The 20,520-nt window shown below is 56.4% G+C and overlaps 1 protein-coding gene across 1 annotated transcript; it reads right to left on the bottom strand.

The window, feature by feature from the left end:
* Positions 1 to 210: 210 nt before the first annotated feature.
* Positions 211 to 19,948, bottom strand: HSPA12B (heat shock protein family A (Hsp70) member 12B). The gene is made up of 13 exons (XM_045445184.1): positions 19,787 to 19,948; positions 14,620 to 14,679; positions 12,678 to 12,775; positions 11,582 to 11,706; positions 7,849 to 8,035; positions 7,397 to 7,501; positions 6,988 to 7,104; positions 4,890 to 5,064; positions 3,894 to 3,980; positions 3,351 to 3,455; positions 2,984 to 3,242; positions 2,419 to 2,522; positions 211 to 1,801 (listed from the first exon to the last, which is right to left on the bottom strand). The coding sequence occupies exons 2-13, from the start codon at positions 14,660 to 14,662 to the stop codon at positions 1,164 to 1,166; spliced, it is 2,043 nt and encodes a 680-aa protein (XP_045301140.1). The 5' UTR covers positions 14,663 to 14,679; positions 19,787 to 19,948; the 3' UTR covers positions 211 to 1,163.
* Positions 19,949 to 20,520: the final 572 nt, after the last annotated feature.

Genomic DNA, 20,520 nt, shown 5'->3' with positions numbered 1-20,520 from the left:
AGTTTGGCTGGGGTGAGGCCTTATGCCTAAGCCAGAGAGAGGTCTTAGGGGAAGTTGTTTGGGATATTTGACAGAGAGACAGCAGCACCCCCTTCTGGTCATTTCCCAGCTCTGCACAAAGCTGAAAGCACTCTCCCTTTTTTGAACCCAGGCCCCCTCCACTACTCCTCCATTGGGGTCCTCTCCTGTGAGGTACCAGCAGGCTCTGGCTTCACCTGAAGCATAAATGCTTTATTGTCGCCTTAGGGTTCTCAGGCAGGTGGGTCAGCTGCATGTCATGGGTGGGCAGGAAATGTCCCAATGGCACATTGAGTTGATGGCAGAGCCAAGATCAGCTCTTAGTGCCTCTTCTGTCCACCCTGCAGCTCCCCAAGTCCCACTGCGCTTGGGTAGCTGGGATAGGGTGCAAGTGGGTCATTCATAGGCTGCCCTAGGGGCCTTCTCAGATGAGTCATTTGTCCTGAAGGAAGCCCCCGGCCCCCGCATGTTCCCCCACATCCTCTCATAAGTGCCTTCAGCCTGTATCTTCCTCATTAGCCTGCTGAGAAAGTTTTAAAATTAACAGTCACACTTGGATGGTCGGTGCCACGCCCGGGGAGGTCCTATACTCCTGTGACTCTCGTGCCAGTCCCCAGCCATTTTTCTGTGGCATGGGGCTCCTCTGCCCAGCTCCCTGTGTAGGCTGAGCCCATCAATCCACGCACGCGGCCCTTCAGGCCAAAGCTCTGCACATCCTCCTTCCTCCTGCTGCCCCTCCTGCAGCGGCCCTGCTCCGCCTCTCCCGGCTGCCTTCACACCTCCCCACCCCCGCCCTGCCCCCCGCCCCCCCCCCCCCCCCCCCCCCCAGTTCAGGCCAGGGCTCGGTCTTCTGGTGCATTCTGCCTTCAGGGTGACGTGTTCCCTGTGGGCGCACCGGCTTACAAACCTCTTCTGATTCCTTGACCTCAGCCCTTGGCAGGGCTCTGCAGCCTTCCAGTCAGCGGACCTGGGCCCAATTCCAAAGCCAGAGTCTGTCCCCACCCATCCTGCGACCTCATCTCCCCAGGCGGGAGGGTGGGGGAAGAGGCGCGACTTCAGAACCAGCAGCTCCATCCACTAGAGCCGACCCCACGACCATAAGAGGGCGGGGCCTGGCACTGGGGAACTGGTCCTCGCGCACGCCCTCAGTTGGAAAGAAAGTCGATGGCGGCGCGCACCGAGCGATTGGTGCTGACGTCGACGGCGGTGACCTTAATCTCGGTGTCGCCAAACTGCATGGCGGCGCGGATCTCGCGGCGGCCGGAGGACGCACCGTCGTAGGGCTCTAGCTCCAGGCTGAGCGCGCCGCACTTGCGCACGCCGGGGTCTGTAATGAAGCGCGCGTCCTCGGCGGCGCAGCAGTACAGGTTGATGAGCACGCGCCGCTGGCCCGGGCGCGCCGGGCAGTAGCTGCGCCGCACCTCCTCGCCCAGGGCCACCGACTGCTCGGCGGCCACGAAGCGCTCGAAGACGTCGGTGCACCAGCGGCGGCCGTCGCGGACCAGCAGCTTCTCGGGCGGGTGGCGCCCAGCCACGAATCGGTTGAGCACGCCTACGCCGTAGGTGAGCGGCGAGCGGCGCACCCGCACCACGCCCGGCGCCTGCCCGAACAGCACCGCGCCCTTGAGGATGGTGAGGCCCACGTCGTGCGGGACCACCACGCGCAGGCCGCGGGCGCCCAGCGCCGCCTGCACCGCATGCTGCAGCACAGCCGACTCGGCAAAGCCGCCCACCAGGAACAGCAGCTTCACGCCCTGCACCTCGGGCCGTGCCAGCAGCGCCTCTGCGGGAGGGGGCGGGAGGAGAGGATGGAAAGGGAGGTGACAAAGAGCACCAGCCTCTGAGGCCGCCGCGGTGCGGCCTCGGGCACCTCCCCTCCACCATCCTGCATCCTGCTGGCAACTAGAAGCTAGCCATCTCACCCTAAAACGGTAGACGGGTTCTGAGGAAGAAAAACCGAGTTTTCACTGAGTGCTCCAGGAAGCCTTCACGGGCTCTGCTTCCCTGACACTGTACCCCCCTTTTCCTCCTCCTCCATGTCCTGGAGGGCAAAGAGATAAGGATACGCATTTACAGTGCCTGCTGCCCACTGTGGGCGCATCTCTAGTACTTCAGCTCTTTAAGTCCCTATGATAAGTTTTGGGAACCCTGTGCTATTACTCCGTTTTATGAATGAGAAAACTGAGGCACCAGAGGGTCTTTCACTTGGAGAGGCTGTACGCATCATCCCTCCTAGCTCTTAATACCCACCATACTGTGTCCTCCGGTTGTCCCAGATGATTCTGGGTCTCATTCCGGTGTTTGGATGTGTGGAGGGTCCGGGCACTAATAAGGAGGGGTCATTCCTGCGTCCGAGTGTGAATGTGGGGGTTAGTGGAGGACCCAAGCTTCGGTACTCACCTATGTGCTGGATGATCCCACTGACCGTGGGCTGAAAGAGCTCGTTCATGGCCTCACAAGTCATCCTGAGCATCCCCTGTGAGGACCACTTCACGAAGTTCACACTGTTGGTGAAGGGGGCACAGGCTCATGGGCTGGGGTCTGGAGCTCTACCCCTGTTCCAGGCCCGTGTGCACTGGGCACTGACTGCATGTTGTGTCCTTCCACCCCACTCCCTCAGGAGCATTTTAGCCGTCTGCCTGCTCCAGTTCCAGGCATGAAGTCCCAGGAGAGGAGCCTCCAGGCAGAGGAGCCAAGGCGCCCTGGCCCGCATGGTGTGTGGGGCTGTGGGGGTGCGGGGAGGCGCAAAATGTCGGCCCTTTGGGGGTTCAAGATTCTCTTGCCACGGATCGGGCCTGAGGATTCTAGCTGGGGTGCTTAGGCCCCTCCCCTGCCTCCAGCTGGTAAGACGTGTACACAGGGCAGATTGGGCAGACCTCCCACTGTCCTCTGGGGCCCACATCCTCCCTTGCAGGGGCGTCCGGCATCCGCAAACCCTGCTTGAGTCCTTGGTCCCCGGGCCCACCTGCTCCGGCGCAGGGCTGTCTCCACGTTGTGGCCTCGCTGCTTGCGGTAGAAGTCAATGAAGGAGAAAGGCAGCGAGATGTTCAGTGCCCCTGCACGGTGTGGGCCTGCCGTGCGTTTGCGGGCCTCAAAGGCGATGGTCAGATCCACCCAGGCTGCCGGGCGTTGCCTTTTGAAGGTGGCGATGAAGTCTTCTCCAAAGATGCGGCCCAGCAGCTGCTCAAAAGCCAGGTCCACGCCCACCGCGCCATAGGGGCCGCCTGAGACCCGGCAGGGAGTGAAGGGGGCGTCAGCGCAGACTCAGCCGCCAGGGGGCATTGGCGGGGCCTGGGCGCGCTGGGCACCAAGGGTGCTGGCTGGCTACTCACCAGATGCCTTGTAGAGTTCCTTTAGCGTGCCATGCGGCTGCTCCAGCTGGTGCACGGTCAGGTCCACCGTGCCTCCCCCGCAGTCTGCCACCACGTAGCGGTCTCCTGCGGCGGCGAGCGTGAGCACACACTCCTGGCTTGCTTTGCACCCTCAGCTCTGCGCCCCTTCCAGGTTCACCCAGCCCCCAGCCCTGCCCCAGTCGCTAGCCTTGCCTGCAGGGAGGATGGGGGTGGGGTGGCTGTAAGGGACTTCAGGTGCTTGAACCTTACACCAGTGGGTACGGGCGCAAGGTTTTGGAGGAAAATGTTTCCAGGGCTTTGCAACTCCATCCGCGGAGAATCTCCAGAAGTGGGAGTTAGGGGCGCGGCTGAGTGGGGTGGGGGTGCAGGTGACCATGAGACTGACAGGTTAGGTGCAGCTAATGGAGGAGGAGGATCTGCGTTTCTAAGGTCTGAACCCCACTTCGCAAATGTTCCCATGCCCCCAATCAGTATATGGTGACCCGCAGGGCTCAAGAAACACCCGTCCACCCCCACCCCCACCTGCTTGCATCTCTGCCCACAGCTCTCCGACGCCGGACTCCACCAGGAACGTGCGGCTGTGGCGGGACCGGCGCAGCTGCTCGCGGGCTAGGGGTTGAGGGACAGCAGGACAGTGGGGTTAGAAGGTGGTGCCTCAGCTACCACACTCGACCCCATCCTCCCACCAGCACCCTCCATGCGCATCTGGAGCAGCCAGTTCTTCTGAAACTCCTGCTCTACTCCTAAGTAGGAGAAGGCAATGCTGAACCTCAAAGGATCCAGAAAACCCGATGCGGTAATCTCAGGTGCTGTGACCCAACAGCTGAGGGGAAGGAAGTATTTCTGGCCTCAGGACATTCCCTTAACGTAGGTGGGCTGGAGCCACTGCAAAATAGGGGTTAGGAGAGCTTGGAGGAGCTGTGTGTGTGTGGGGGGGGGGGGATCTTGGGGGATCCAGGGGAGCCTGGGACTTGGGATTTCTCCTAGTCATGGGAGGTGGCATCTGGGAGAGTGACTAAGACTGACCATAGCTGTCTCAGTGCACGGCCCTGGCACTGGAGTTTGAGCTTGGTAGCAGCAGCTCAGGGCTGTTGTGGGGGAGGAAGAAGACAGCTGATGTGCCAGGATGGGAGAAGCTGCTGATTCAGTGGCTGTTTAAGAGAAAACTGAAGACCACCTTTGGCTCAGTGTAGGGGCTGATTTTTTCCTTTCTCACCTGAGCACCTCCCCTCAGGGCAGGTTGTGTCCCCCTACCTTCAGATTCAGGACTGGCATGGAGTCCTACCCTGCTCAGACAGTGCTCCCCCAGGACAAGGTGAAATCTCTATCCTCAGATTGGGCTCCCCCAGGTCAGGGCTGCACCTCCTTCCTCAGACTGAATTCCACCAGAGACGTGGCTGGGGGAGGGGAGGATGTCCTCTCCGTGTGGGACATGGCTGAGTGTCTGGCCTCAGTGACCCTCTGACCCTCCCAGGGCAAATGTAATACCACCAGTCAGTGCCCCTGAGTGCAGCTCACCCTGCCGGAAGCTGGAATCGATGGAGCGGCGCTCACCCAGGCGTCCACTGCCTGGAGCCCGGCTGCTTAGGTCCACGAGCTGGTGTAGACGCAGCTTGCGGCAATAGACAGAGGCAGCCTCTGGCTCCAGGGCGATGAGTAGTTGGTCTGCATCCTCCCTCGACACCAGGCCAGCCTGGGAATAGGTGATGGGCGGGGCCAGGGACCTCCATGGGCCAAGTGTCATACCTAAGATGGCACCTCAGGGCAGGCAACCAGGGCCTTTGGGGCTCCCACCTCCTCCCCATCACACCTCACCCATGCTAGGCCTCCCAGGCCCCTCCAAGCTGCACAAATTTGGAGCTGCCTCATGGCTACCCTGTGACCAGGCTGGGGAGGGCCATGGCCATGGCCAAGAATACCATGGGGTTGCCCAGCAGGAAGAGACCCTAGACAGTGAAAACCGAGAGCATCTGGGACGTGCCCCTCTAAGCTGCCCAGGCTGTAGCAAGGTCCCCTTCACAGGTGCAGGGCTGGCCAGCTGAGCACTGGCTAAGTCTGTAAGCCCAGACTCTAGCACAGTGTGTATGGGGTGTAATGGCCAGACCACCAATCAGAGGAGGTGGTATGGGGGGGGGGTCACCTTTGGCTCACTGAGCCCTTTTCCTTCACCAGGCTGGTGTCAGATAATAGCCACAGTCCTCCCCAGTCCCAGGAGAACTCTGTTCCCCAGAGAATCAGATATAGGCATCAAGAGACTCTCAACAGTGAAATTCCAGGCGCCAGGAGGGGCCAGTTGTGAGGAGAAAAACACTTGGGATCTGTTACTTCCTATATTGGGACAGGGGATCCCTGTGGGAAGTACTTTATGGTTTTGTGGGGTTCCCTGGATCCTGACCAGGTGGGGGTTGGGGACGGGTGGGTATCGAGACTTCCTGCCCAGGGCCAGCCCTTCCTGAGCTGGCAGCCAGGAACAGTGTGGGAGGAAGCAGAGTGGATAAACCAGCAGGGGGCACTAGGGTGGGGGGTGTTTATTCTGGCTGGGCACAGCCTTGCTTTCATCCTGGTCTCTGTGGGGTGGGGGAATGCCCACCACCTCAGGGTTAGCTCCTTCCAGTGACAAGTGTAGGCACCTGCAGACCTGGCACCTGGGGCATGCCTGGCCCACAGGAGCGTGGGGGGTTGAGGGTTCTGGTATCTTCCAGGGGGTGCACAGGCAAACCTTTTAGAGGTCCTTGGGTGTCCCCCAAGGCCCCAGGGGGAGGACCAAGCAATGAGTTTTGCTCTGAGAGGCTGTGCTCCCCTCTTTCCCCACCCCATCTTACTGGAGGTGGGGGAACCTGAGTTGTGCACTCAGGTCTCCCAAGTCTCCAGACCTTTGGGCATCTCTTATGGTAGGAAGCCCAGGAAGCATTGACCCAAATCACCTCCCTTCATAGTTTCGTAGTCCTGTCTCCCCTACTGCAGAGCTTACAGTGGCTGGGTCATGGTGGTGGAGCCCCTGAAAATACCGGAGCTGGCTGCCCAGCTACTGTGTGTGGGCTGCTACTGGCTCCCAGCTGCCCCCCCTTCTCTAGAGAACTGCCCTCAGCTGAATGGAAACCACCTCACTTGGAAAGTTTTCCCCCTCACCTCCAGCAACCAACAACAGACTGATATGGATATACAAAAAGCGGGCCCCCTTGCCTTCCTGTGGTCAACTGCTGGGTACAGTTCTCCCTCCAGTGCTCTTCATGGGATTGGGCTGAGGCTAGACTCCAGTTGAGACCACATTCCTGCTCGGCTCTTTCTCTTGGCCCATTTCCCTCACTCCTCTTTCTCCCAAGAGCCCTTCTCCAATACACCACATGCATAGGACCCATCTTGGGCTCTGCTAGGAAACCCGACTTAAGACGCTGGCTAAGCTGGCCTGGGCCGAGCCTCTCGTCCCTCTGCTCTCTGTTCATGCAGGCTCACACCCTCTCCTGGTGGTGACAACCTTCCAAAATGCCCAGCAGGGGAAGGCCAGAGGTCTTTGTACACAGTGACCAGTCCCAAGGGTGGTGGGTGAATGAGAGTCTGGGGCCGTCCCTAGAGCCCTCCAGAGCTATGCCCACTGGTCTGCCTTGCACATCCTCACCAGGTAGGCAGCCTCACGCATGAACTGCTTGGCAGGCTGTTTCCAGATGGCAGGCACCGTCAACACCCAGCGCACGGTGTCCTTCTCTGGCAGCGATGGGCACTGCTCCCTCAGCTCCTGGAGCAGGAGGGGGCAATGAGAGGTAGGTTGGCTTGGGTTGCGGGGGTGGGAGGTGTCTTCAGCCTTCTATGGGAACTGGAGGGACTAATCAGGCCTCAGGAAGGACTTCCCAGCTGAGTTGGAAGAATTCCTAACACCTCCTCCCCCAACACCCCCATGCAGGCTCTATCAGATAGGAAGGCAGGGGCTGGCGAAAATGACCTCTGACCTCTAGCGGATGGGCTGACAGGAAAAGATGGACCTGGCGGGGGTCCCTGCCCCGGTGGGCAGGGATGGGGCCACAGCACACCTGAAGGGCATGCTCCTTGAAGAAGCGCAGGGCATGGGCGAACACCTCCAGGGCAGGCATTTTCTTTCCGTTTACGGCCTCTAGCTGGGTCTTCAGGGTGAGATCCTGGCAGGAACATAGGCGATTCTGCAGGAGGCCATAGCTCTACCCCCATTTCCTGACAAACTCTCTCTGAAAATCACGCCATTTCCTGGTGCTTCCCCTCCGAAGTGTGGGCTCGGCTGGGCTCTCCTGCTAATCCAGGAGAACACCAGTTCTGTCCCCAAGCCCTCTCTTTAGCCCCGCCCTCCTCTAATCCCGGCCTCACCCCTTAGCCCCTCCTCCACTTTGACTCCCAAGCCCCCTCAGCCTCTCCTCGCCTTTTACCTTTGCTCACCCTCCTTGAGCCCTGCCCTTTCCTCTCCTGCCCCCGCCTCCCTGGCTGGAGTGTCCCGAGCCAGAATGTGCCTTACAGTGGCGCTGTGGATCTTCATCTTGAACTTCTCGAAATAGAGCCAGTCCCGCGCCTCCTCAGGGTCCAGATCGTGGTAGTAATCGCGGGCAGTGTAGCCAAAGCTGTGAAAGGCGCCCTCCGGGGTCAACAGCAGGCAGGTGGGGGTCTTCTGGTGGGCCACTCCTGGGTCCCCGCCCTCCCATTTCCTGTGGGGGCACAGGACTGTCAGTGTTGTCAGCGAAACCCTCCCTTCCTGAGGTTGGGTACCCGCTCTGGAATCAGCTGTGTGACCTTGGGCAGGCCGCCTAGCCTTCCTGAGCAGCAGTCTTCCTACGTGTAATATGGAGATAATAATAGTACCTACCTCTTAGAGTTCTCATGAAGACAGTGCTTGGCATCCACTCAAATCTCCATAAAATGCTGCTCATGGGATCCTTTCTATCCATGGGGCCACAGGACCTATCAACATTCTCAGCTCCTGCTTCCTTCTATGAGGTACACCATTGGCCTTCGCCTCCCTCCTTAAGCAGCAGCAGGCCATCATCCACCTGCCTGGGTCTGGCCTCCTGACGGATCTCTTGAGGACTCTAGCAGAGGCTTTCTCCCAGCCAGATGGTGTGCCCTCCTCTAGGCTGTCTTCCACCGCCAAGCTTCTTCAAAGCATTTGAGATCATTCCTATCTGACCCACTTCAACAGCTACACCCCAGTTGACTGCACCTCCAGCAGGATCCCCAAACCTGAATGAGATCCCAAGCCTCCCTATCTGCAGGCACCATGTGGATCTCTACCCAGAACTCCTGGTCTAGTTCACTGGTCTGGCAACTTGTTTCTCCCCTTCCTCTAACTTCTCTGATGTCCTGAACCCTCTAGGCCAAGCTTGTCCCCTGCAGCCTTTAAGGGAGAGAACTGGGAATCCAGGCAGAAGGCACAGCATGTGGAGAGGTGTGAAAGCGCAGGGATAACCAGCTACAGGCTGGCTCAAAATGCAGAAGGAGAAAATACAGGAATGTTAAGGTCAGCTAGGGAAGAGCATCAAATGCCACATCTGAATTCTTTTGGTGGGCTTTAAGTAGAAGAATGAAGAATCATGACCACATTTGCTTTTAGAAAAGTCACCGGTTGATCTTTGTGGTAGCAACAGCAGTGACCACCATTCAGTGGCTGGTATGTAGCTTTTTGTTCGCACCCAGGAGCTTCACACTCAGGAGCTACACACCCTCGAGGTGGCTAGCCAGGAGACAGTTGCCCAGATCAAGGCTCACATAGACTTGTTGGAGGGCAATGCTCCAAGGAGATCAAATCGTGCTCCTGACAGGCACACCCCTAGAAGATGAAGCTATCAGGGCCTGTGTGGGGTGGAGGCTGTGACCACTCTGGGGGAACCATCCACGTGCTTGGAGGTAAAGTCCATGGTTCTCTGGGCCATGCTGGGAAAGTAAGGGGGCAGACTCCCAAAGTGGCCAAACAGGAGAAAAAGAAGACAGGCCAGGCCAAACAGGAGAAAAAGAAGACAGGCCAGGCCAAGCAGTGGATGCAGTAAAACTGGTGCTTTGTTAACGTTGTGCCCACCATTGTCAAAAGAAGGGGCCCAATGCCAACTCTTAAGTCCTTTGTAATCCTGGCTTTCTCTAATAAAGCTACTTAGCGAGTCAAAAAAGAAAGAAAGAAAAGAACAGAAAAGAAGAGAAGAGAAGAGAAAAGAAAAGAAAAGAAAAGAAAAGAAAAGAAAAGAAAAGAAAAAGAAAAAAGAAAGGTCACTGGTCCCCACATGGCAACAGATGGAGGGGAGGAAAAATGGAGAAGGAAAACCAGAGACGAGGATTTTGCAACCATCCAGGTGAGAGTGGGTGGGGCTGAACTTAGGGGTTGTGGCTGTGGAGAGAAGTGGCTAGGTGTTCCAGAGATACTAGAGAGGTAGAAATGATAGGGCTTGGTGACTGGTAGGGTGGGGAGGGTTTGGGAAGAAGCCAAGATGTCCCCCAATTACTTCCTGTGACTGTCTCGTCCACAGGACTGAGACACTGTCCTTTCTTGTGTCCTCTGCCCCAACATAGGGTCAGCATGGTCTCAACGGTGTGCACTGACAAACATGCCAGCTGGGATGTCCTGCAGCCCCTTGAGGGCTGTAAGTGCCCAGAGCCATTGTGGCCTAAATGTGGATGTGGGTGGAGCAGAGAAAGGGGAAGGGCAGTTCATGCTCATGCAGGTCAAGTTCCTTGTATCTTTGGGGAAGTAACCCTTATGTTTGTTTCTCCATCCACCCTGCCATCTACCCTTCTGGGCCCTGGGGAAGCCCCTTTGCTCCCTCATCCCAATCTGGGTTGGAGCTTTGGGGTCTTCTAGAAGGGCCTTCCACCTACTGGCTGCAGCTTCCCTAAGACATAAAGGATCAGGGTCTTGAGGCCTGGAGGGGAGTATCAAATGTGTTGTTCAAACAAAACTCAACTATATCAGGATGTATTTTTTTTGAACATCTCTTTCATAACAGCTGTGTAACTTGTCAACTCAGCCCTCTGATCCTTCATGTCCCTGTCCTTCACCTGAGGTGTTGAACCTAGGAATCTGCCTGTAGGAGTCTACTGCGCAGAAATCCCAGCACAGGTTTTCAAGGAAAGACATTCATTGCAGCACTTTGTGTAATAGTGAAAAATTAGAGGACAAGAAAACTCCTAAAACTATCAGTAGAAAAGTGGACAAATTATGTCAGTACTCCGCAGCTGTTAAAAGAAATTGTGGCTTCAGCAGGAGCCTATATAAGAACAGGCCTGTCAACCAAGATGCATGCCCAGAGCCCAAGGGAGCCAGGCGGCTGCCTTGTTTTTGTTTGGCTGGTTCATTTTTCTTTTTCCTTTTTTAAGAAAAAATAAAGCAGTTGGATTTGAAAAAAAAAAAAGAAGAAGAAAGAAATTGTGGCTTTATGTGTTGACACAAAACATCTACAAAATAATGTTGAAAGCTTAAAGTAAGGCAAGTTGTATGATATCCCATTTTTATTTTAAATTCTTTAGTGTTTATTTATTTTTGAAAGAGAGACAGAGTGTGAGTGGCGGAGGGGCAGAGAGAGAGAGAGACACAGAATCCAAAGCAGGCTCCAGGCTCTGAGCTGTCAGCACAGAGCCCAACCTGGAGCTCGAACTCGTGGACCACGAGATCATGACCTGAGCCAAACTTGGATGTTTAACCGACTGAGCCACCAGACACCCCTCCCACTTTTATTTTACAGACACATATATGTGCATATATGCCTGTGTGCATTTGTGTACAAGCCCAGAAAGGCATTTGTGTATTTAACTGTAACATTTTTTAAAATTAAAAATGAAGCCCAGGGGCTCCTGGGTGGCTCAGTCGGTTAAACATCAGATTCTTGATTTCGGCTCAGGTCATGATCTCACGGTTCATAGGTTGAGACTCATGCTGGGCTCTGTGCTGACAGCATGGAGCCTGCATGGGATTCTGTCTTCCTCTCTCTCTCTCCCTCCCTTGCTTGCACTCCTCTCTCTCAAAATAAATAAGTAAACTTAAAAAAAAAAAATGAAACCCCAAATTTCTATTGGGTGTTTCTCTGATTGAGGATGGGGCCCAGGCCTAGGACCCATCCTCTAACTTTCTGCCCCCACAGGAAGCCCCAAGCTAGGGATGGAGGGAGCTCTGGAGAGACCCCATGTCTCTTCAGTGACAGTCTTTCTGAGACCAGGCCCATCCCAGGGAGTGAGGACCCCCCGCCCCAATCTCCCAGCTCAGCCACCCTCACCTCATCATGTGGATGGCTTCAGGATCACTGGCAAAGCTGAAGGCATAGCCACTGGAGGTGGTGCCAAAGTCAATGGCCACCACCACAGAGAAGGGAGCATGCTGTGGGGCTCGGGCCTCGGGCTTCTGTGAGGACAAGACCCAGAGTCAGGCAGCAGCCCAAGGGCCCCACTGACTGCCTGCCGAAGCCCCTCCTCTCCCCTGGCTGTGGTCCAGACTGGCCCCGGCTCCAGCCACCTGCCCCAAATCCCCTCCCCTCCTAGCCTCCAGGCTAAGCCCTGGAACTGCAACTGCTCAGAAGCCCAAGGCCTCTCAGGTCACCCTCTGCAGTTTGTGGCGTAAGCTCTTGCTTTCCTCTTTCGGTTCTCTGTCCACCTTCTGCCTGGCTGGCCTGAGCCCCACCCCCATCTCACAGCACCGCACAGCCCCGGCCCAGCTGAGAGCAATCTCGCTCTTCTGGGCAGCTTCGGTAACACACAGACCTGTGTATATTTGACCCCCTAGATCTTTGTGTCCACAGTGACACGACCAGATTCTGTCAGTTTTGTGGCAGAGAAGAAAGGCCTGTGCACGTGCCCAGAGCGGTTCTGCCTTCTCCCAGGCCAGGCCTGGGCTCCCTAAGAACAAGGGGGTCTCCAGGCTGCATCACTAGGTGAGGCCATTCTGGGTGGGGTGACCCAGGGAGTTTGGGAGAAGGTTATATCCTGGATACTTCAAGCTAGTAGTTTCCAAACTAACGCTTAGCAATATGTGTCTTCTCTTCCCCAGATATACCACTACATGTCAGAAGTCTCCTTGCCCTAGGCAGGCTATGGTCTATGGGTGTCACCCCAGAGTGGTGCTGCCTGGGTGTTAGTTACATTGGGCTCACCTTAGTAGACTGTTACCCCTACAGTCCAAGGTCACCTAAGGCTAACTCTTCTTGGGGGGGGGGGGGACATGACTGGAGAATGTAAGGGCAAGATCCAGGCAGCACCCCCAGCCCAACCCAGGCCCTGCTAGGGCTCCGCTAGACACCAGGCCTTGCTTTCTAGAGTGTGACCTGCCTCCATACCACCCAGGCCACCCACCACCAGGATCCCTATTCCCGGGCTTACTGGAGACTGCGAGGGTGTGAGGGGGGCAATGCCACAGCTTTCCTGGGTCCTTGGGGAGCCGGGCGGGCTGGGCACGGGGGACCGCTCGGGGCTAGAGCCTGCAAAGAGAGGGTAAGTTACTCTGGCACACCATCAGGTTAGGAGCCGGTGGCTGGGCACTGGGAGGTTCTCCATCAGTCCTTCCTGGGCTGAGGCAAGGGACACCCTGCCGCGGAAGGGGAAATAGCTGGGGAGGGAAGGAAGGACAAGACTGAGGCAGGCAGGGGAGGACTGAAGGCCTGTTATCGATTTAAGGTGACCCATCCCTGGAGGGTGACCCATGCCTCACCTGAGGACTCCTTGTCTCCCCCAGCATCCCTAAGACACAGCAGGGGCAGAGCAGGTGAGGGGAGAGATAGAGAAGAATTATGGGGACTGGGGGAGACTGAGTCTAGAGACAGAAGGGCAGGAGAGATGGGTGAGTGGGCTCCTGGGGCAGGGTGAGGGTGGAGGGCAGAGAAACCAGAAGAGGTGGGGAACTGCAGACAGAACTGAGCAGCAGGAGGGGCTGTTCCCCTCCCCACTAGAGTTTGGCCACGTGGTTCTAATCAGGACCTGAGGGAGTCATCCTCCCTCTCCCCCTCCCTCCACCAAGGGCCAAGGATAGGCCCAGCTGGCTGTGTGGTGAGGATCAAGAAGGGGAATGGTGCTTCCCCCAGCCCAGCTCTGAGCTGAGGCATGTCCACAACACTAGGAAGTTGGATTTTGAGCCTCCCTTCCCTACAACACACGGAAACCTGGAGCCAGCATCTGGGGGCAGGAGGTCCCACTGAAACCCTCTCTCAGGCCCAGCACTGAGCTGGACCTTTGCTGGGAGGAAACAGCAGCTCCAGAAGGCAGCCCAAAGCCTGGCTTGGAGGATCAGGCAGTTTAGGGGCCTGCCTGGCTGGAAATCCCCTAGGTGTGGGCTGGTGGCTCATCACCACCCCACTGGGCGTTGCTAAGGCCCCTACCAGCAGTGCTGGGCTGCCCTGAGATTCATGTGTGGGGACAGGGAGGCTGGTCCAGGAGGCTGATGGGGTCTTGCATGAAGACCCGTGGACACGTCAACTGGTCTGGCTTGCTTTAGGCCAGGTCCTGTATTCCTTCAGTAGCTACCCTGCTGTGTGCCCTGATAGGTCCCAGCTCTTGCTGGCCTTGGGATACCCTGGGAACATGTACATGAGGGGGATTCTAGGAAGTGCCTGGACAGGGCCAGAGTCTGTCTTGAGGTGCTGGAGGGGCAGGGTTATGGTGGTCAGTGTCCCAGGGCTCCTTTTTCTAAGCGGCCAGTATGGACCTGGGCCCTGCCACCAGCTCCAGCTTGAGGGGCCAAGTTGCTGTGGCTTGGGCCTGGGAAGGGAGGCAGGAAGGAAGGCCCAGCCCACCAGGTCTTTGTTAATGGACTTCCTGAGGAGTGGCCCTCCTGACTTCTGGCCTCCCACCCCTGCAGAGAGCCCAGAGCCTGCTCCCAGACCAGGCCAGAGGCAGATGAAGGTGTACACGCGCAGAATTCTGTGCATGCAGACCACCTGCCAATATATACACTCTCATACAAGGCCTTGCACACAGACTTACCCTCAGGCAGACAGACACAGACACACAGAGACACACAGACACAGACACACACACACACACACACACACACACACACTCACACTCATACCAGGTCCCGTGTACACAGACCCTGCCCAAGACATGCAAACGCATTCAGTCCTGTGCACACAGACCCGCTGTGCACACACTCATAGACACACACTCACACACACAGTCCTGTAAGCACCAACCCTTCCTGCACAAACACACTGTCTCAAGAACCTCGTCTGGGAGAGTTGCCCATGTGCAGGCTAGGGGTGGGTCTCAGTGTCAGGATGAGAGGGGTGGTGGGTCAGGGCACAGGCTGGGGGAGGGAGGAGAGTCTTACCAATGTACAGCCCTTGCAGGCCCATCTCTGGGACAGCCAGCATCTCTGCAGGCCCTGTGACTGTCAACAGGAACAGACAAACAGAATGGCATTTATTTGTTCCTTTGTTCCCTTATTGAAAGCTTATTTATTTTAGTTATTTTCTTTTGGCTAGAGTCCTTTGAAGCGAATCCCAGACATCACGTTGTTTCACCTATAAATTCTTCAATACGTCGCTCCAACAGATAAAGACTCCACAAACGTCGTTGCAACATCCTCATCATGTGTGACAATATTAACAGCAATTCCTTAGGCTCGGCTAACGTTCAGTCCCACAGTGCCAGCTTGTCTCCAAAATGTCTTAACATTTGCTTTGTTGGAATCAGGATGCTCCTAAATGTTTTCGAGTGCCCACTCTGTGCCAGGTGTTAGCAGACATTAGCGACCCAGAGAGACACTGTTCTCGCCCTGGAGGCCTACAGCCTGGTGGGGAAACTGATTACGGTAGGATAATCACCGAAGTGAATTTGAGATTACAAATGATGCTGTCAAGGTCACAGCTGGATACAAACCAAGCAGAAAGGCTTGGTAAGGCTAGAGAGAGAGGCTGGGCTGGGTTGGGCTGATCCTCTAGGCAGACCCTCCAGGACCCTATTTTAGATTTGGTTTTATATGACAGGGAACAGCAAATCTTGAAAGGTTTGAAGTAGCTGAGCAGAATTGGGGGCATAACTAAATCTGCATTTTAAAAAGTCCCTTGGCTGTATGGAGAGTGCAGATTGCAGCAGGCAGTTTGGAAGCAGAAGCCCTATGGGGGCACCAGGCGACAGATGATGGTGGTAGCTATGTGTCTTGAGACAGAAGTCGAGTTCTGAAGTTAGAGAGACCAACAGGGCTGATAGAAGATGGCTGGATTGGATGTTGGGGATTAGGATGAAGATGTCAAGGGGGACATTGTCCGATTCGAGCTAGGGGATGGACAGTGAGATGGAGAATACCGGAGAAGGGCAGGCTGGCAGGGGAAAGGGGCAGAGTTCTGGGTGCAGTATTGAAACTTCCCAGAGAGCAGACCAACGAGCCAGATGGTGTATGATGCAGAGGTCAGAGAGAAAGCTGAGGGGGAGGTGCACATTTGGGAGTCATGTCAAGGGAGGCCTGGCAGGGAGTAGTGGGGGAAGAGTAGGGAGAACCAGCACGGAAAGGCTGGCTGGAGGAAGGTGTGCTGCTGGAGAAGACTGGATGCTTGCTATGGTCCCATGAAGATCTCAGATCTAAGAGAAGTACTCGAAGCTAGATGCCTTTAGAGGTTATTAGAGGAGCCTTGCAACACCTGTTCTAATGGCCCAAGGCCATCATTTCGGCAGAATGAAAGAGATGGGGTAGAAGTCAAGTGAGCCCGGGCAAGGAGCAAGCATAGGGTAAGAGAATGCAGCGAGCACTTCCAAGAAGCATGGCTGAGGTCAGGGGCTGGTGTGAGGGCAGTAGCTGGAGGAACAGAAAGCCTGAGGAGGGGAAGATGTGCTTTCATTTTCTTTTCTAAGATGGAAGCAACCTGAGTTTGTGTCTGGGGGCCAGGCTAGAGGCAGTAGCACCGGAGCCCCCTGGGAGCTGTTAGAAATGCACAACCTCAGGCCCCGCTCAAGACCTGTTGAGTCAGAACTTGCATTTTAACAAGATCTGTGCACATGAAAGTTTGAGAAGTGCTGCTTAACGTGTTTCTGGGCCGATCTTCAGATAACCTGTGCTAAGGTCCTCAGCTGTGGGCCTGGCAGCCCCCCTAAACAAAGGTGAGGCTGCTCAGAGCCCCCTCCCTCTCTGTAGCCAGTGGCCTGATCAGGAAGTTTTGCTAACAGAATGCAGGCGAGCGCAGAGCTGGGCACCATCACACGCATGCACACATATGCACAGCACGCACCCTTGCTCACACACAGTTTACACAGTCCAGCCCCATTGTGGACGGACACTCAGACATGTCCAGGATACTCCTGCATGGCCAGCACCATAGACATTTCCAGATACATGCAATCCTGCTGTCAGCAGAGGCGCACAGTTGGATGCCCAGGAGTGAGAATCGCGGGAAAGACAGGGGCGGCTTTGGGGCACTCAGAACAGCAGAGTGATGCTAAGAAACAGGAAGGCAAATAGTGTACATGGGTGCGGGCCTTGAGAGCCAGGACAGGGGCTGAGTGCAGGGAGAGGGAGTGGTGTGCTGGAGGTGAGCCTCCCCAGCCATGAGAGCTGATTCTGCATCTCTCTCCAACTCTGCATTCACGGACATCACATGGGTTAACTTGAAATTAGCCATGGTACAAGTATTTACACCAAGGAAATTGGCAAACACCATAGATTGGATTTTTCTCCCTCTGAGAGAGTTGACGGTATTGACCACAGCACACCCTGTGGATTGAGGCCACAAGGGGGAAGCTGACAGCCCTATCTGTGCATTGTTTCGATTCTTGAGCAAAAAAAAAAAAAAAAAAAAACTTATTGAGCATTTGTTTGCATCAGGCTCTGTGCTAAGTGGTTGAATGAATGAATGGATTTTCCGGATGAAGGCTCTATTGTATTTAGAGGAGAATCAATCTAGAACTACCAGGAAAAGAAGACTCAGGAGTCATCCCTCTAAGCTGGATTCCATGTCCAAACTGTGTGCCTACAGTCCTCCCAGCTATCTGAAGCTGGTCCAGTTATCTCCTGTCTCTGGGCATGTGGACATGGATTGTGCCTACACTGGGGTCTCAGGGCCGGCAAGGGTTGACGATTGCACCTGGCCAGAGTGCATCAGGTCGCCTCTCTGTGCTTCAGTGTCTTTCCTGTAAAATGGGGTATGCAGGGGGCTTGTTAAGACCTACAAGTCCAGATAAGGAAGGTGGTTGATAAGGGCAGGAACTTGGACAGATGTGAGCAGTTCTTCTTCTTTTTTTAATGTTTATTTTTGAGAGAGAGAGCGGGGGACGGGCAGAGAGAGAGGGAGACACAGAATCTGAAGCAGGCTCCAGACTCTGAGCTGTCAGCACAGATTCTGATGTGGGGCTTGAACTCACAAACAGTGAGATCATGACCTGAGCCAAAGTCGGATGCTCAACAGACAGCCACCCAGGAGCCTCATATGTGAGCAGTTATTCTTATCCTTCATGATGTGGATTCTGAATTTTCTCTTGTTAGAAGTTTTTGGTCTTATTGAGACTTTTATTCTAATCATTCTGAGTTCTTTGGTGGGGGGAGGACCTGAATCAATCTGTGTTAAAGAAGGGGGATCCTGCCAATTCCTTGAGAGTTGGAGGTAGAAGGGCCTGGTGGCCCCATATGTCTTTGGGACATCCCCCATCATGCATATGCACCCAGAAACACTTAAGGACAGTATTGGTTTCTCAAAGCTACGACTGGGACAGAATCCACAGCTGGAAAGGGGGCAAAGTAGATGCTCACCGCAGGGGCCGACTAATTTCAGACTGGGGATGCTTATGGGTTTGAACATAACCGGGTGGGGCAGTTTGATTTACACAGAAAGTAATGATATTTCCTGGCTACAAGCACAGGCTAAACTCTGGCCCCAGCTTGACCCCTACCCTACCCACAGACAGACGCTTAACCTTCCCATGGAGTGACCCCTAGCCCTTGGATTCATATTGATCTCTAATCTTCAGCTTCACACTGACCCCTGGCCCTGACTTCTACCCAATAGGTATGACCTATCAGTCACTGGGGACCATGACAGGGTGTGGCTGAGTAGAGACTCGAAACGGGAGACTCCCATTCCAGAGTGCTTCCTGGACTCACAAAAGCCTAGAACTGGCCTGATGGAGAGAATTTTCCAGAGATCTCTTCCTGGGGAGGGGACATTAAGGCTGGGTACTTATGCCCCCAAAGTGCACTCAGGGTGTGTGGTGTTGCTGGATTTCAAGGCTCCACACATACCTGTCCTCTGCCTATGAGGACAAAGAGCCCACCCTGATCTTTACAGTTCCCCTCCATCCCCTGCAGGCAGGGACTGCCTCTCCCATCCACTGCTTTCTGCTCAACATCCTGCCAGCCCTTTAATGGGATGGGATTCTGTCAGCAGGCAGAGAGGCCACAGGCATTTCTCCCAAGCCACAGGTTGGGCCAGCCAGGGCCAAGGGACAGATCAGAAATGGCACCCAAAGAGCTGCTCCAGTCTGTCTCTAGAGAGAAGCCCTCTGGGAGAGGGACCAGTAGGAGGCTGTGGGGTAGGGAGGTTGCCTCCTCCAGTGCTGAGGCAGGGGGTACCATAAATGGTCTCCCATGGCCCCTTCCTGTCCTCAACTTTTCTTTCCATACATCCTGCCCCACCCCCTTTGGGTCCTCACCATGGGGGCTTCCAGTTCACAAACAACCTCTGTTCCACAGAGTCCAAGGCTTAAAGCCCCTCCCATCCTCTGCCCACCAGGCCCCCATCACCTCCCTTACCTTCTGGGGCTCTAAAGCTGCGCTTGGTCTCACATCGAGGCCATATTTTAGAGCTTCCTCCCTCCCAGTCTCTCTCCCCACAACACAAGCCTGCTTTACAGACTGGCTCCATTGCCCCTACAGGGACCCCAGACCCCACCCCACCTGCTCCCGCCCCTTCCCCCCTGGGCCCCCCACCCCTGGCTGGCCTGTGGAGAGAATCCAGAGGTCCCTGGTCAGGAGGCCATCACAGTCTGGAACTGTGGCATCCTGGTCACTGCCACTCTCGAGCTTCCCAGACCATAGGCCCTAAGACCCTCCTTTCCCACCAGGTGACCTCCCTCCCCCAAACACACACACACACACACACACACACACACACACACACACACACTCAACCCCCAGGTCTCCACGTCTGACCTAGGCATTGTGTTCTCCACAAACTGGCTTACCGGAGCAGACCCCAGCCCCACTCCAGTCCCCCAGCCCCACCCCCACCGCGGCACAGGGGTCTCCCCAGCCCCCCACACTCCGCAGTGCGTGTGTGGGGTCCCGGAGCCTGGATGTGAATACAAGGTCGCCGCTCCAACTGCTTTTCTGAACCCGCAGCCCCAATGGAGAGAACGCCTTGCAGGATCTGTCCCCAGCCCGCCCCCACCCCCAGGGTTAGGAAGTTTTTTTTTGGGGGGGGGGGTCGGTTCTCAGCCTACAGCCCGGGACAGACAGGACCGCACAGCTCGCCGCCTTTCTCCTCTCTGGGAGACCCCCGCCCAGAACTCACCTCCACCCTCCCGACAGCTCGACCTGGGTTCGGCCGCCTCGATCCCGGGTCCGCAGCCCCTGGTCGTACCCGCCGCGGCAGCCACAGCCCTCGACGTGCGTCCAGCCCGCGCCTCAGGCTCGCCCCGCGCCGCCCACCCCGCCCGCGGCCCCCTCCCCCAGGCCGGATGGTCGCGCGCTCCCGGCCCAGATGTGCGAGGCCGGGGCGGGGCCTGGCTGCGCGGGCCTCTCGGAGGGGCCCAGCCCGGCCCCGCGTCCCAGCCCCTCCTAGCGCCCCTCCTGCGCCCAGTCGCTGCGCCTCCCCCCTCCGCCCCGCCGGCAGCCTGGGGGGTGGGAGGGGGCGAAGTGTGAGAAGGGGAGGTGGAGGGAGGGAAGAGGAATTCCAGACGCCTCGTTGTCCTCCTGCGGCTGAGGGGCTCCCCCTCCTCGCCCCTACAGGCCCACCTCAGGGGCTCAGTTTAGGCCAGCCCAACTCCAGAGCCTCGCTGCTGGTGAGGGAGGGCCCTGGCCCAGACTCCTTACAGTCCCCAGTCCATCCCACTTTCTACCCCCCTCCCATCCCTAGCCAGGTCTCCAAGGGTCAGAGAGAAAAGGCTGAATCGAAGGTGAGGTCAGCCCCTCGGGCCCCAGCCTGGGGCCCAGCTCTGTCCTTGAGGCCTGGGGTGTTGAGGAAGGGTTCTCATTGCTGGCAAAGGGATTACTGGGAACTCACCCTGTCTCTGCGAAGAGCACCCA

Source organism: Leopardus geoffroyi, chromosome A3 (genome assembly GCF_018350155.1).
Source record: "Leopardus geoffroyi isolate Oge1 chromosome A3, O.geoffroyi_Oge1_pat1.0, whole genome shotgun sequence".
NCBI lineage: Eukaryota > Metazoa > Chordata > Mammalia > Carnivora > Felidae > Leopardus > Leopardus geoffroyi.
The sequence above is the reverse complement of the archived record's forward strand: the minus strand, read 5'-3'. Positions and strand labels throughout refer to the sequence as shown.

What these genes read in the sequence shown, in the direction of transcription:
- HSPA12B (XM_045445184.1), bottom strand. Translation starts at nt 14,662, where the DNA reads ATGCTGGCTGTCCCAGAGATGGGCCTGCAAGGGCTGTACATTG. An exon ending in TGAAGATCCACAGCGCCACT is followed by an intron (nt 7,502 to 7,848) that starts GTAAGGCACATT and finishes TGTTCCTGCCAG; the next exon opens with GATCTCACCCTGAAGACCCA. An exon ending in GTGGGCAGAGATGCAAGCAG is followed by an intron (nt 3,456 to 3,893) that starts GTGGGGGTGGGG and finishes TCGCCGCCGCAG; the next exon opens with GAGACCGCTACGTGGTGGCA.